Here is a 17,592-nt window from a genome sequence, read left to right on the forward strand (position 1 = left end):
AGAAATTGAATTGATTAATAAATTTTGATGTATAAAGTTATCTTTTTTTTATAAATTGGTAATATATAATTATGAACTGAGATTGTTAGTGGTTGTACCCTTGATAGGGGTTGAAGTAGCGTAAAAATTATTGTCCCCCAGAGAGGGTGCGTAAGCCCACTTCATTTAAAGTAATTTATACATACCAGGTTTTTAATCGTAGAATGATTGTTTGTTTTAATTTTGGCTAAATGTCTCCATAATCAACAATAACTGAATGGATGGTGTAAATCCTGCCCGGGTCCATGCAGGTAGCAAAGGTACTCAATTCTTTAACTAAATTTGCTTTGTGTTAATCTTACCTGTACATGTAATCTTGTCTCTAAAACACACATTAAACATATAAATTTTACGAGATTGTGTCCAAGTGTCAGTTCACTTGCAAATGCTATCATGGCAGGCAATAGTAAGAGGAAAGCCATCATTTTAGACACGAAATTGAGAATTATTAATGCTGTTGATGCTGGCATAAAAACCACGAAAGACATTGCAATGGAATTTGACATTCCAAAATCAACATTAAGTACCATTATGAAGATGAGAGAATCCATTCTTGAATCCTGCGACTCGACTGACTTTGGCCCCGCCCGGAAGAGGTAACGAGGTAGAGGACGCCCTCTTCAAATGGTTTCAAGCCGTGAGAAGCGAAATTATTCCGCTAAGTGGTGCGTTACTGCAAACCAAAACTGACGAACTTGCAGTGATATTAGGCCATGAAGATTTCACGTGTAACACTGCAGTTACTTGTATTGTGTTTTGTCTTTTTAAAATTTTTAGGAATAATGTTCGACCACCATCTCACCTTTTTACCACATATTAAATATCTTAAAACAAAATGCCTGACGGCCCTAGATCTATTAAAAGTTGTTTCAAATTCCAAGTGGGGAGGGGACCACTCAACCCTACTTCACTTGTACAGATCACTCATACGTTCTAAACTCGATTATGGCTCCATCATCTATGGTGGAGCCTGCAAAAGCAAACTTAAACTTTTAGATTCCATCCACCATCAAGGCCTCGGACTTTGCTTAGGATCTTTTCGAACTTCACCCATTGACAGTCTGTACATTGAGGCCGATGAACCATCTCTTGAACAATGCCGTATTAAACTATCTCTACAATATATCAGAAAACTATATTCTAATGAGTCAAACCCTGCATACAACTGTGTATTTAATCCCATTTATGAAGATCTGTATAAAAAGAAATCATCTCTTATTTTGCCTCTTGAAATAAGACTTAAACCTTTCATTTGTGCTGTCAATATTGAACTTGAATCAATAACTCCTTTCCGGCTGCTTTCCCCTCCTCCTTGGCAATTGGTAAAGCCACAAGTAGACCTCTCATTGACCAAACTTAAGAAAACAGAAACAAATCAGTTACCAAATACATACAATACTTACAAATCAATATTACAGATGGGTCCAAGGATGGTGACGCTGTTGCAAGTGCCACTATTGTTGGATCCAGAACTTTATCAACCAGATTACCTGATCACTTCCATATTTACAGCCGAATCAAAGGCAATTTTAACTGCTCTGGAATATATAAAACAGTCTAAACATCAGGAGTTCATTATTTTTTCAGACTCTCTGTCCTGTCTTCAGGCTATTCAAAATAATTCGTGTCAACATTCAATTTTACTCGACATCATTGAACTATATACATACTGAACTTGCCACTGGTCAATATGACATCGTCTTCTGTTGGTTGCCCAGCCATGTTGGAATCACTGGCAACTCATTGGCTGATGCTGCAGCTAAAGCAGCTCTCAACAAATCTGTGACACCACTTTTTCTTCCTTACAGTGACTATAAGCCTGTTATCAGCTCTTACATCAGAGATCTAATGCAGAAGAAGTGGGACACCCAAGTGGGTCTAAATAAATTACATGCAATAAAAGCAAATATTGGTTATACCTACTTGGGTTGTCAGTCCAGATTTGAAGAGGTCATTTTGAGACGATGTCGTATTGGCCATTCACGTTATACTCATGAATATATTTCAAAAACTGAGGATCCTCCATTCTGCATCCATTGTGATGAAAGAATCACGGTCAAGCATGTCCTGCTTGATTGTGTTGATTTTTCCATCACAATGGATAAATATTTCATCACTCAAGGATCTTTTTAACATAAACTCTCAAATAATTATTGGATTTTTAAAAGAAATTGAATTGATTAATAAATTTTGATGTATAAAGTTATCTTTTTTTTATAAATTGGTAATATATAATTATGAACTGAGATTGTTAGTGGTTGTACCCTTGATAGGGGTTGAAGTAGCGTAAAATTATTGTCCCCCAGAGAGGGTGCGTAAGCCCACTTCATTTAAAGTAATTTATACATACCAGGTTTTTAATCGTAGAATGATTGTTTGTTTTAATTTTGGCTAAACGTCTCCATAATCAACAATAACTGAAGGGATGGTGTAAATCCTGCCCGGGTCCATGCAGGTAGCAAAGGTACTCAATTCTTTAACTAAATTTGCTTTGTGTTAATCTTACCTGTACATGTAATCTTGTCTCTAAAACACACATTAAACATATAAATTTTACGAGATTGTGTCCAAGTGTCAGTTCACTTGCAAATGCTATCATGGCAGGCAATAGTAAGAGGAAAGCCATCATTTTAGACACGAAATTGAGAATTATTAATGCTGTTGATGCTGGCATAAAAACCACGAAAGACATTGCAATGGAATTTGACATTCCAAAATCAACATTAAGTACCATTATGAAGATGAGAGAATCCATTCTTGAATCCTGCGACTCGACTGACTTTGGCCCCGCCCGGAAGAGGTAACGAGGTAGAGGACGCCCTCTTCAAATGGTTTCAAGCCGTGAGAAGCGAAAACATTCCGCTAAGTGGTGCGTTACTGCAAACCAAAACTGACGAACTTGCAGTGATATTAGGCCATGAAGATTTTACGTGTAACACTGCAGTTACTTGTATTGTGTTTTGTCTTTTTAAAATTTTTAGGAATAATGTTCGACCACCATCTCACCTTTTTACCACATATTAAATATCTTAAAACAAAATGCCTGACGGCCCTAGATCTATTAAAAGTTTTTTCAAATTCCAAGTGGGGAGGGGACCACTCAACCCTACTTCACTTGTACAGATCACTCATACGTTCTAAACTCGATTATGGCTCCATCATCTATGGTGGAGCCTGCAAAAGCAATCTTAAACTTTTAGATTCCATCCACCATCAAGGTCTCGGACTTTGCTTAGGATCTTTTCGAACTTCACCCATTGACAGTCTGTACGTTGAGGCCGATGAACCATCTCTTGAACAATGCCGTATTAAACTATCTCTACAATATATCAGAAAACTATATTCTAATGAGTCAAACCCTGCATACAACTGTGTATTTAATCCCATTTATGAAGATCTGTATAAAAAGAAATCAACTCCTTTCCGGCTGCTTTCCCCTCCTCCTTGGCAATTGGTAAAGCCACAAGTAGACCTCTCATTGACCAAACTTAAGAAAACAGAAACAAATCAGTTACCAAATACATACAATACTTACAAATCAATATTACAGATGGGTCCAAGGATGGTGACGCTGTTGCAAGTGCCACTATTGTTGGATCCAGAACTTTATCAACCAGATTACCTGATCACTTCCATATTTACAGCCGAATCAAAGGCAATTTTAACTGCTCTGGAATATATAAAACAGTCTAAATATCAGGAGTTCATTATTTTTTCAGACTCTCTGTCCTGTCTTCAGGCTATTCAAAATAATTCGTGTCAACATTCAATTTTACTCGACATCATTGAACTATATACATACTGAACTTGCCACTGGTCAATATGACATCGTCTTCTGTTGGTTGCCCAGCCATGTTCGAATCACTGGCAACTCATTGGCTGAAGCTGCAGCTAAAGCAGCACTCAACAAATCTGTGACACCACTTCTGGCTTATACAGTGATTATAAGCCAGTTATTAAATGCTACATCCACCATCTAATGCAAAAGAAGTGGGACACCCAAATGGGTATCAATAAGTTACATGAAATCAAACCAAATGTCGGCTACACCTCCCTTGTGTTGAAAGAATAACCATCAAGCATATCCTGCTGGACTGTGTTGATTTTTCCATCACAAGGGATAAGTATTTCAAAGTTTACAAAAATTATTTTTAAATTTAGGTGGAATAAATTTATATCTGAGATTGGTTATTGGCTGTAAAATAGTGTAAAATTATAGTCCAACTGAGAGGATATTGTAAGTCCCTTTTCATTCAATGAATATTTATTTCTCCTTGTATTTTAAACGTAGAATATCTGTCTTTTAAAATTTTGGCTAAAAATGCGCAAAATCGCCAGCGACTGAGGATATGGTAAAAATCCTAATGGGGTCCATGCAGGTAGCAAAGGTACAGTAAGTCCCCATGATCCCCAGTATGGTGATCTATCTTCAGTGGTTGACGATCAATAGCCCGGTTTTATCATATCTTGCGTATTGTTACATCTTTTTACAGTTCAATGCTAGTTTTATGTTCATATCTGTGATAGTCTAGTTTATTTTACTGTCCTTTGTCGACAGGTTTTTATATTGTAAAAATGTATTTATTATTGATGTATAAATTGATCTCGTCACTATATGGCTAAAATAATGCCGAGGTGACGTTAAATCCCAACTCACTCTGTCCATATCTGCTGGAGCATGTTTCGAAGTCCTGGAGTGTCTGTGGAACACGTGGTTGACGTCGAAGGGGTCGATCCATCTCATCCCACATGTGCTCGATTGGTGAGAGATTAGGGGAGCGAGCCGGACAGGGGATGACAGTCACGTTGTTTTGTTGAAGAGAATCCTGAACAAGTCGAGCAATATAAGGCCGGACGTTGTCATGTTGAAAGGTAATTCCTGGGCCATGACGACGCGAAAACGGTAGAACAACAGGACCGATGATCTCGTCGCGATAGCGCTGTCTATTGAGATTTCCCCTTACCACTATCAAACGGGTCCTCTGTCTTGCTGTTATCCCACCCCATACCATAACGCTGCCGCCCCCGAACCGATCTGCTTCCATGACCCAATGATTGACGTAACGTTCACCTCGACGTCGGTACACTCGAATCCGTCCATCGCTGTGGCTGAGGTGAAAACGAGACTCGTCAGTGAATAGAATTTGTCCCAACTGCATGGCCGTCCAGCGAAGACGCTGTCTGCACCACTGTAGACGTGCTTGACGGTGGTTTCTTGTCAAAATGGGGCGTCTGACGACAATCCTTGCACATCTGAGGCGGCGACGTACGGTTTGTGAAGATATTCGTCGAAGGCCAGGGATGCTTCTTGCAGTCACTGTTGCTGGCTGGAATTGATTGTTCGAATCCAGTTGTCTTGTCGATTATTGGTTACGCGTGGCCTGCCACTCCGAGGATGGTCTCTGACTGCTTTCGTCTGTGGACGCTAAATTGTCTTGCAACATCACGTTGATTCGATCCTGCTCCAAACATACCAATGGCTCGCAGACGCTCATTTTCGCACAGGCGTGGCATTTCGGAATGTTGAATAATTGCGTAATTTTGTTGTTTTTCTAAGTGGTTGTCAGCACGATGCTAACTAATGCATATGGAATCCCGTTAACGCACATGTTTTTATACCCATTCTTCGGTAGTGAAATGCATGGGGCTTGCATAAAAGTCAACTTTTGCATGGAATGTTTTTGTGACTTGATTCCATACATGTACTAAGATATCTTGCATCTCTAAATTTTGAGGAATAAGGGGAAATTCTATTTGTTTTCAAAAATATATCGATTTGGTATGTGCATACCCTCTTATTGCGGAAACCAAACCTGCATATTCTAGACGAATGTTTCTTGGTTGATACGCCCAAATGAATTGATCATAGCTCGACCTGTGAAGATCCGTGTTAGTATAGGTCTTCAGCAAACCATGCTTGCCGGAAGAGGCGACTATGCTTGTCGTAAGAGGCGACTATAGGGATCGGGTGGTCAGGCTCGCTGATTTGGCTGATGCATGTCATCGTATCCCAATTGCGCGGATCGATGCTCATGATGTCAATCACTGGATTGTCTGATCCAGACTCGATTATATACAGACCGGCATCATATAGCTGGAATATTGCTGAGTGCGGCGTTAAACAACAAACAAAGCACATAACATGTTGACAGTATGATAATTACAGTCCTGCAAGTACATGTAGCTGGAATATACCGCCCCGCTGCCCTCGGTCTTTGCAGCTAGGAGGTCCGCTGCAGCATAAGACTGTCCTTGTTGACACTCCGTGGTGGGTGGGGAAAAGAGGTGCTGAATCCTTTTCCTTTCAACATGGCTTCCCAAGACCCTCGTTCAAAATGAAGACACATAGAATTCGACAGTACCTCATCTGACGAGAATACATCCATTCGATCTGACTATTGGCCACATTTTACTCCAGCTACATGTACTTGCAGAACTGTAATTATCATACTGTTAACAGGTTACGATGACATGCATCAGCCAAATCAGCGAGCCTGACCACCCGATCCCGTTAGTCGCCTCTTACGACAAGCATAGTCGCCTCTTTCGGTCGAGCTATGATCAATTCACTTGGCCGTATCAACCAAGAAACATTCTTCTAGAATATGCAGGTTTGGTTTCCCCAATAAGAGGGTATGCACGTACCAAAACGATATCTTTTTGAAATCAAATAGAATTTCCCCTTATTCCTCAAAATTTAGAGATGCAAGATATTTTATTCAAATTTAGTGAATAATTTAAATGAAAGGGACAAGGTGAAACAAAATTAAATGAAAATTTACAAGTGATTGACATGAGCCTCGAGTTCATGCATCAACCAAGTCAGCGAGCCTGACCACCCGATCCCGTTAGTCGCCTTTTACGACAAGCATAGTCACCTTTTACGGCAAGCATGGGTTGCTGAAGACCTGTTCTACCCCGGATCTTCACGAGTCTTACCATTATGTACTTTATGCAGTGTTGAAGTTGAATCTATTATACATCTGTTATTTGAATACACACATGTAAAACCGTATTGGCAGACCTTATTAAAATGGATAGAAAACAGTACTGGCACAAAACTTAAGTAAAAACGAAATAATGTACTCAAATTTATTTCTATTCACCTACAAAAACAAATGTACGAATCGCTAAATTTAATGGTCTGGAGATTATGTTAACAAGTTCACTGCTTATTCACAATGCAAATGTGGTCCTCAGGTCAAAATCTATACTGAACCGCAAAAGAAACGTCACCCCAAGTAACATTGCATGAAAAGTTGTCATTTAAAAATCTGGGTAAAATTTTTGTCAAAGTTTCTAAAATTTAACATAACCTTGTCCGGAAAAATGAAATTTGATGATAAAAAAACAAAGTAGATAACAATAAAACCGATCGCCCAAAAGCATCACGGCAACGGCCATGGTAACCCGATGCACATGAGTTCCGTGCAAACTGAAATGCACATCCGCTCCCCAATGTCTTGCCCTATAAAAATCCACACAGATCGGATAACATTCATTCGTTATTGAATTGCTACCACATGCCAAGATTGACAAGAAATCAGCGACACCAATCACTTGGACGGTTGCAAGCAAGACCAACCGCCCGGCAAGTAGCCAATGCATTTCAAGTCCACGTAAGGACCATACCGAGGTTCCAGCAACGGTACCAGACCACCAACATTACAGATGACCGACGTAGTGGAAGACCAGGGGTCACCACCAGACGTCAGGATCGTCAGATGGTGCGACAGCGTCTTCAAGATTGCTTTGTTACTGCTGTGGAAACTGCTCGACAGACAATGGGGACACACCAGCGACACATTAGTGCGGACACCGTGCGACGACGATTGACGAGCGGACACCTCCACTGTCACAGGCCACACCGAGGACCAATTCTGACACCAAGTCATCGCGTGGGCAACACAGCACAAGCATTGGCGCCACCAGCAGTCGAGAAGAGTCCTCTTCTCAGACGAGAGCCGTTACTGTATCTCAACAGCAGATGGCAAAGAGAGAGTCTGGCGACGCCTTGGAAAACGTTATTCGGATGCTTGTGTTGAGAGAGACTCGTGGGGTGGTCCGAGCATCATGGTGTCGGGTGGAAATGGTCTTGCACAGAGGGTCGGCCCTGTGGTCTTCGAGAACATCGGTCACGGGAGAGGCGATGGTGTCGCAGCAGCTCGGTACATTGATCAAGTTTTGAGACCACACGCCAGACCTCATTTGGCACGTCGCTACAACCAGGAGTTTCAGCATGATAACGTCCGTGCCCACACTGCGAGAGCAACAAGAGACTTCCTCCAGCAGAATGGCATCAGAACCATTCAGTGGCCTGCCCTCAGTCACGATTTAAATCCCATTGAGCACCTGTGGGACGAGATTCAAAGACGGCTGAATGACGTCCGACCAAGGCCGACAACTGCAGCTGAACTGCGTCAGGCGCTCCTCAGAGTGTGGGCTCAAGTGCCTATGGCCTTCATCAACCGCCTCATCCGTTCCATGTATCGACGTTGCACAGCAGTCATCAATGCACATGGCGGACACACGATATACTGACTTGTGATGCCATTTTCTCTGAGACTAGTGTTGTGTTTCACTTTAAGAACATTTGACACTTTAATTTCAACCTTGATGATCAGTTGAAACTACAAATCGGACACTTCTGTCATCTAAATTGTCATGGTCTTTTGGCATCGTTCGTTCGTTCGTTCTTTGTTGTTTAACGCCGTACTCAGCAAAATTACAGCTATATAACGGCGGTCTGTAAATAATCGAGCCTGGACCAGACAATCCAGTGATTGACATCGATTCTCGCATTTGGGATACGATGACATGCATCAAACAAGTCAGCGAGCTTGACCACGAATTAGACCTGTGTCTGTATTGTACCGATTACAAAGATATCTAGAAATGACCTTTCAACTTGTGACAAATGTTGTGGTCGCAAAAAAAGCGTGATTTCCGGATCTGTGTCCGTTTCCCAATAAGCAGTTATGTTTGAAGAATACAGAAGATAGAAATTTAAACATTATAAATGAAAAAAGTATTTATCTTACCCTAAGCCATAGGTGCAAACATGAATAATTGTTACATCAAGTGTCTTGTTCCTCATGTGACACACTCACGTACGCACACACGTACTTGCACGTCCCTATATAAGTGCATTAATTTTGAACCCGACGTTAACCCTCTGGATGCCGAGGTTTTTTTCTGACGCACATTTTCCTAAGATCGGAAAAGTGAAGGTTGTGCGAGAATTGCGCTCACGCGGCACTGGATCTACCTCTGGCTATAAAATTACGCAGAGGTGGAGAATATGAAATTTCTTATTTGATAGTGTAAATTTAACTGTAAATATCAAACCGGTTATTAAAAATAACACTCCTAAGTGTTGTCCAAGAATTTATTCTGCGTTGAAAAACAGTAAATTTCTCCGCTTTTCATCGTACACCGATAAAAGTACTGTGCGACAAAAAAATTTATTAAGAAGCTATACGGAAACTGTGAGCGAACAAAATACTGCCTAATATCTGAACGACATAACAACATATCAAATGAAGTTATATGCGTATGTATAACGACATACGTTCAATTCCAAAAATAGCATGCCGTAAATGACGAAAACTGATTTTTCTCTATGACGTCAAAAGGTGACAGAGAGGTTACACACGTACAAATTTAGATTTCAAAACATGCTGTAAATAACGCCGTGAGTGGTGATTTAGTAATGTGTAAAAAATGGCGACATTTACGATGTACCTAATTTTCAGAGGTCATTTTCAGTACTTTTGCTTGGCCTAAAGTGCCAGTGGGTGATATCACAGAACAGGGAATTTTCCACCTTATTCAAAACTGTGAAGTGTATTTGTGTGGGTGATGTATTTTGAAATTTATTCAACTTTAAAGTGAGGGTTGTAGAGGAAGGACATATATGTCCCTCTGGCATCCAGGGGGTTAAACGCCATTTCATCTCACAGTCGATCATACAAATCCGGCCCTTCTGTCACCTGAGAAACTGTGTCTTAAAAACTGAATAAGACAACAGGGTCAGTAATATATCGGTGATATGTAAATATGTATCAGTATTTTAAAAACCAAGACTCAGGAACTTGTGACAAGGTGGCCTGTTAAAGACAAGTGTCGTGGTCTTCCTTTTCGGCAAGAAGTGTGATATCCGGATCTGTATTCGCTTCCCCATAAGCCATTCTGAATATGAAAATAAATATGAAAACTATTAACTAATAAATGTATATGAATAAGTTTAATTCTAACTGAAACAGCCATAGGAACAAACTTAACTGTTACATTAGGTGCCTTCTTCCTCTTATTATCCAACATCCCCTTAATTATTTTAATTGCCTCTCATTTCATCTTAATCTGAAAATATGAATACAAATGTAACACAACCACGATGCCATGAGTTTAAGAGCACTCTTGGTGTCAAGATTCATATTTCATAACATATCACAACTCTTAGCAGAAAGGCATTCTGTTGTCTGCTCCACTAAAGGCAGTACATTTTTTTCTTCTGACCGTCTGTTTCTATTAAAAAAAAAAACGAGCATAGAGATGAGAAACACAAATGTTTGGAGTCATTTATGTATGAATTAATAACTCACGTTCCGAGTTTCTCTATTTATGTATCAATTCATAACTCACGTTCCGAGTTTCTCTGCTTCCTGAATTGTTTCTGGAAGCCTCTTGTTGAATGTTTCTGGGAGGAGTAGACATAGGAGTCCGGCCAGGGTGGTCGTGCTCCCGAATATCAGCATAGGCAGGATCTGACTGTACCTGCCACTGATATGCATTGTCTGAAACAGGAAAAGATCTTCATTGGGAAAATAAGACAAATCATTCAGATCCCCTTCCATTCTTACATGCTGAACATTTTAAACAAATAGTTCATATTATATTATATTTCCGCCATATCAAGGCCGAGAAGCGGTCACGTGTCATTCGACAGAAACGCATATTGACTTCATGTCTGGTCTGATAAGTTATGGGGTTTAGATACTGAAAATAAAATGGGGATAACCCGAAAGTGGTATATCGAAAACCTATGCCAGATATGCCTATCAGATACGTCACTGTTTGTCTGAACATCCAAATGCTGTTATAGATAGAACGCGATTTTGATATGTTAAATCTGACTTTATCTTTTTATTGTAAATTAAAACAATAATGGACTTTATGTAAGGTCAATACCCGGTGTTTTGTGGATATGGCATATATCGGGTCCATAAACCGGAGTTGACCTCATGAAGTCCATAGTTGTAAAAGGCGCCAAAGGCATTATCAACGTATTCCTGACCTTGTTAGCCTCTCGACAACAATTTTAACACAGATGACACTACTTCTTCACTGCGGCCAATAAAGTGTGTAAAATAAATATCACCTTTGTGTGAGCGACCCGCTGATAAGTTGGTAAGAAGAACAAAATCATTTCGTGACAAGAAAGCAATAAACGAAGATATGCATGCAGCTCCTCCCATCAACGTGGTGACACACAACAGCTTCCTCCGACCAATCCGGCTAGTGCAGAGCATTCAGAGAGTAAAGGAACACGCTTCTACCACAGCAAACAGGAAGAAGTTGAGGCAGACATTGCCAGAGAGGGTGGCGACGTTCATGCTGAGGCCAAAGAAACCCAGACGACATAGTTTGTGATAAAAAATATGTTTTGCTCCTTCATTTAGAGAATTGTGTTTGCAGCAACAAGAATCCTTTTTTCATTTGAAAATTTATCACTCACCAGATCATTGATATATGGTGACGAAATACTACCAACTCTACAGAAAACTGAGCATAGCCCCGTGCCGAAATTCCTTGTTGTCGTCGGTAGTAATTCTACTGTGAAGACGTAGACGATGGCAAAAGACGCAGATACGGAACTGTTGCCAAGACAGGCCAGCACTGTGATGATCCATGTGTTAGCTGGGGTAAAACCATAAAGAATCACACTTATTCATTGCAGCAATTTAGGAAATACTTCAGTTATGACCACATCAATCGCCATCTCTCCCTATCTTTATTTGAGTTAATCATTAACTTGCCCCCATACTGAGCTGACCTTAAACGGTCTACCTTAATAATTTACACTCTGCTTATGCATAGCGACAGGATGAACACTTAACATGTATGTATTGGAACTTCATAAGTGTATTAGGTATTAGGATCTGTCAGCTTAAAATGTTCATCAGTGAACTCCATCACTTGATGTTATTAAAATAACGAGAAAACAAGTTTGAAAGAAGAACACGATAACTCTTACGCGTTTTCGTGACAAAGAAGGGAATGAAAGTAGAAAAGCACGCAGCTCCTGCCATCAACATAGTGGCACACAACAGCTTCCTCCGACCAATCCGACTGATGAAGAGCGTACAGAGAGCATATGAACATGCTTCTACCACAGAAAACAGGAAGTAATTGAGGTAGACGTTGCCAGAGAGGTTGGTGACGTTCATGCTGAGGCCAAAGAAACCCATTCCGATTGCCAACCTGTTTTTAACAAATGTGAAATTTATTATCCATTTAATATTTTATTTGACAATTTGTGAAAGACTAACAAGACTATCACATGTTACAACTACATCGAAGTTATTCCTCCTTAATGTACATACGTTGTCCTGATCATAGATAACTAGTCGTCATTAAAGATAAATCAATTTGTACATCTGTATGACATGAGAGAAACATGCAGAATAGTAAAATTTGAAGTATATTAGCCTTTAGACAAATCTGAAGAATATTAGCCTTTAGACTTGACTTTAGATGGACTTTGTTGGATGTTGTTTGCCGGATGTTGTTTGCCGCTTGTAGTGTCGTCTACTTACTTCGTTTTGCAATTGACCATAACATGATTCTTGTTGTGAGCACAGATGCTAATTGCATTCGCGTTGCAAATTAGAATAGCACTTTTCACATTCGCTCTTAAAGGGCAAGTAAATTCAAACTGTTGTCTGCATTTCTTTTAATAGCCCAAATCATACTAAATGAATCATATGTTCACTAATATATATATTACAAAAAATCAGAAACTGTCCCAGAAAATTCCTCAAGAAAATAGCTCAACAGTACAGTTAGCACTATATATTAACATTTGTTGAGGTACTGTGTTTTAGAACGTAATCACGTCTTACCAGTTACAACAAATTACAACCATCCTCTTCAGCATTATAGGGGATCTGAACAGCTCCCAGAAGCGCTCACTTTCTTCATCGTTACAGATGACATTATCTAGTGTGGCATCAGGGATTTCAACTTTGTTGCATTTGGCAATTTTCAACATTGTTGTCTTTGCAGCTTTGTTCCTACATTTGGTAATTTGCCATCTTGGAGACTCCGGGAGAAAGCTGAAACCATTTGTAGACACCATCTAGGCTTTATTGAAATATATTTCTCAGCAAATTATAGCTGTTTTGCTTTTTGACAAAACGGTTAAACAAACATTGTTCCAATTCTTAACTCCAACAAACAAAAGTGACAGAAGATAACATGTTACAACAAACCTGGTGAGATTGTCCATGATAATAAGATTGATTTAGAAAAATGTGAAAATACACTCACTACAAATAGACAAAGATGATACCAGGAATACTGATGGCGAGCTGTCTAGTCTTCCAGTCTCTCACCAGGAAGGCCACGAGAGCCAGAATCATGTTCCCAGCACTCCAGAAGAGATTCATTGCTACTCCTGTGATCATTCTCTTTGACGGGCCGACTATCTCCATGCCTGTGGTGACAAGACGTGATGTGTGCATTCCTTTAGTCAACACAGTTTCGTCTGAGCATGGCGGATTTAGTTTTTGTTTTAGGCACACTCAGCAATATTCCAGCTAAATGACTTCGGTCTGTAACAAATTGAGTCTGGACCAGACAATCCAGTGATTGATATCATGAGCATCGATCTACGCACTTTGGATACGATGACATGCATCAACCAAGTCAGCGAGCCTGGCCACCCGATCCCGTTAGTCGCCTCTTACGACAAGCATAGTCGTCTCTTAGGACAAGTATGGGTTGCTGGATCTTCTCGGGTGCTTAATGTATACTGATTTGTAGAACCGTTTATACATATCACCAAAAACAAACTACATGTGACTAATCCAAACCAGGTGCCTACAAAATGAACGAAATTTTGATTGATGTAGATTATTGTCAGTGAACGGAACAGATCACAGATAAAATAGAGGATGTGTCTTCCGTACTTACTGTATATAAAACAAGATAGGAATTGCGCGCTGAGTGTTCCAATCACAATGAACACACATGCCAGGAGAAGATAGAAGTTGGTGACCCAGTTGAGACAGATGCTGAAGAAAACAGCACTGAACATTGCAACCAGCATCATTGTCCGACGCCCAAACCTAGAAAATATGTTCTTATTAAATACCCTTAAAGCTACTTGATATATGTATGTGTCGGGATTGTTGGCTCAGCATTTATTTTTTAACTACCAAGGGGCTCATAATTTCAGTTTAAACTGGACACAGGGGCGGTCGGGTAGCCTTGTGATTAAATGGTTCTCTCGTTACGTCGAAGACCAGGGTTCGATTCCCGACACGGTTACAAGATGTGAAGCACTTTTCTTTTGTCCCCCGCCGTGATATTGCTGGAATATTGCTTAAAGCGGCAGAAATGTGCTTCACACATTGTACCCATGTGGGGAATCGAGCCCGAACGCTTTCCTTGCCCCCTTAAGAGAGACAGACTCTGACTCCACGGACTTCTGCTCCAATCTCAAGAACATCACCGATCCAGAACAAATCATCAGTTACGACGTAGTAGACCTCTTTACCAACGTACCGATAGATGTAACTCTTCACATTTTGCGCCGTTGCATCACTGAAACTCCTCTTGAAACTAGCCTATCCAAAGAAACTATCATCGCCCTCACCATCTCCTCTACCAGTAGGAAATCTGAAATCTACATGACCTACTTCGAACAGCAAGCCCTCACCACATCACCCATCGAACATATTTGCTGGTATAGGAAAGTTGACAACACCTTTGTCATCCTAAAACAAGACCGAAACCCAGCCTTGCTACGACAACATCTTAACCAACAACACCACCGAGTACAGTTCACCATCGAAATAGAAAGAACAACCAACTACCCTTCCACTTCAACTCCAACCACCCCCTTAGAACTAAGACTGGCATCATCTCCACCCTCACCAAACGAGCCATCAACCTTTCTTTTGCTGACCCCAAACCTGAGATCGAACAACTCCACAATTATCCACACAATCTCGTCGACAAAGTCATCTCCTCTGTACTCCATCCCAGCCCAGATCTGAAACTCTTAAACCCGAATCAGCGCCCCTCCGCATCGCCCTCCCGTTCAAAGCTTACGCCTCCCACATCATCAGCAGCCTCCTCAAACAGCAAGCCAATATTGACACCCACTTCACCAGCTCCAACTCCTCAACACCCTGCTAAGTGCAACGGCAGCAACACAACCAAACCTCAAGAGCCTAAAGGTGTAGTTTAGAAAATTGACTGCAACTGTGGACGATCAACTCAGAGAATCAAAGAGCACAACATCTCAACCATTAAATCAGACAGCAAATCAGCCATCTCGGAGCTTTATCAGCAACTGTCCTCTTCACAACATCAACGGCGACAACGTCCAAATCCCCTCCAACAACCTCCATGATTTCACTAAATGAAAACTAACAGAAGCAGTCCACATCCGCCGCCACAAGCCACCAATCAACAGAGATCAAGGTTGTTTCATCCCATCCGCCTACTATGAACTCATAAAGCAATCATCACTTATCCTGTCCAATTGGCTTCCACCTATGTGTTCTCTGTCCATTGTGTTGGGTCACTCTTTGTAGATGGCTTCAACATATCTTGTCGTGGCAAAAACATGCAAACAATAGAAAGGTAACTGCAGCTTTGCCTAAATAAAATCCAAAAGTGGTCCCTTGAAAATGGTTTTAGATTTTCAAAAACAAAGACAAATTGTATCCATTTGTGAAGAAATTATAGACCGCATAAAGACCCGGAACTACTGTTAAACGGTGCCCCAAACAAGGTTGTTGAGGAGGCCAAGTTCTTGGGTCTTATTTTTGATCGCCACCTAAGGTTTTTATCTCATATAAAATATCTTAAAACTAAATGCTTGAAAGCTCTGGATCTACTAAAAGTTGTTGCAAACACTAAATGGGGTGGGGATCAGACAACCTGTATAGATCCCTTATTTGATCTAAACTAGATTATGGTTCAATTGTATATGGTGGAGCTGCTAAAAGTAATTTAGAGAAATTAGATATCATACATCATCAAGGACTGATACTCTGTCTTGGATCATTTAGAACCTCTCCTGTAGCAAGTTTGTATGTGGAGGCTAATGAGACTTCGCTTGCACAACGCCGCTTAAAACTATCCCTTCAGTATGTAACTAAATTACGTACAAACCCATCAAATCCTGCTTATAACTGCGTCTTTCATCCTCTCAATGAGGAACTGTTTTACAACAAGCCAAAGCTTATACCGCCACTTGGCAATTGGATCAAGCCTTACATTGCAAATGCTAAAATTGACTTCGATATAATATCTCCATGCCGGATTTTGTCTACTCCTCCCTGGCAAATAGTCAGGCCTGAAGTAGACCTTTCTCTCACTAATTTAAAAAAATCTGAAACAAATCAACTAATGTATCTGCAAGAATATAATCAATTACGATCCTCATACAATACCTAAAATCTATATTTACAGATGGATCCAAGGATACCAGATAACTGTTCCATTTTTACGGCTGAAGCAAAGGCCATATTCACAGCATTAGAATATATCAATAACCAATCAAAACATAAACAATTTATTATATTTTCAGACTCACTCTCCTGCCTTCAAGCTATTAAAAATCTGTCTTGTACACATCCGATTTTAATCAAAATTATTGAATTGTTCAATGATCTTGCTACTGGCCAATACGACATCGTTTTTTGTTGTTTACCGAGCCATGTTGGAATCATTGGTAACACAATAGCTGCTGCTGCTGCTGCTGCTGCTGCTGCTGCAAAAGCAGCACTCAACAAATCTGTGACACCAGTTCTTATCCCACACAGTAATGGATGATAAGACTGTTATTAGATGTTACATCAGGGATCTCATGCAGAAGAAGTAGGACACCCAAGTAGGTATCAATAAATTACATGAAATTAAACCAACTATCGGTTACACCTACTTGGGCTGTCAGTCCATATTTGAAGAAGTCATTATGCGACGATGTCGTATTGGCCACAGCAGATATACCCACGAATATTTATTGAAAGGTGAGGATCCTCCATTCTGAATCCTTTGTGATGAAAGAATCACGGTCCAGTTTGTCCTGCTTGACTGCATTGATTTTTCCATCACAAGGGATAAGTATTTCAAAGTATCATCCATCAAGGATGCTTTTAGTCAAATCAGTGCTCTTTTAATCATCGCTTTTTTAAAAAGAAATAGAAATAACAGATAGATTTTGATCATAATACATGTATGTATACTATATAGAAAGTGATTTTTAATTTGGTAGAATGAATTTATAACTGAGATTGTTAGTGGCTGTATCTT

At 40.2% G+C, this 17,592-nt stretch overlaps 1 protein-coding gene across 2 annotated transcripts in view; it reads right to left on the reverse strand.

Moving 5' to 3' along the window:
• The window catches only part of LOC124111200 (organic cation transporter protein-like), an 84,267-nt gene that overhangs the window by 56,058 nt on the left and 10,617 nt on the right, over nucleotides 1-17,592 (reverse strand). The window contains exons 4-10 of one of the 2 annotated variants that reach the window (XM_046470828.2): nucleotides 14,236-14,390; nucleotides 13,591-13,756; nucleotides 13,164-13,376; nucleotides 12,296-12,522; nucleotides 11,777-11,958; nucleotides 10,684-10,835; nucleotides 9,870-10,230 (exon numbers count right to left, since the gene is read on the reverse strand). In XM_046470828.2, the coding sequence (XP_046326784.2) occupies nucleotides 10,152-10,230; nucleotides 10,684-10,835; nucleotides 11,777-11,958; nucleotides 12,296-12,522; nucleotides 13,164-13,376; nucleotides 13,591-13,756; nucleotides 14,236-14,390 (1,174 nt within the window). In that variant the 3' untranslated portion in view covers nucleotides 9,870-10,151. Of the gene's footprint in view, nucleotides 1-9,869; nucleotides 10,231-10,683; nucleotides 10,836-11,776; nucleotides 11,959-12,295; nucleotides 12,523-13,163; nucleotides 13,377-13,590; nucleotides 13,757-14,235; nucleotides 14,391-17,592 lie in introns of those variants that run through there. The other variant, XM_046470838.2, reaches the window with a different exon arrangement.

Source organism: Haliotis rufescens, unplaced genomic scaffold (genome assembly GCF_023055435.1).
Source record: "Haliotis rufescens isolate VD_foot unplaced genomic scaffold, xgHalRufe1.0.p SCAF_5, whole genome shotgun sequence".
Taxonomy (NCBI): Eukaryota; Metazoa; Mollusca; class Gastropoda; order Lepetellida; family Haliotidae; genus Haliotis; species Haliotis rufescens.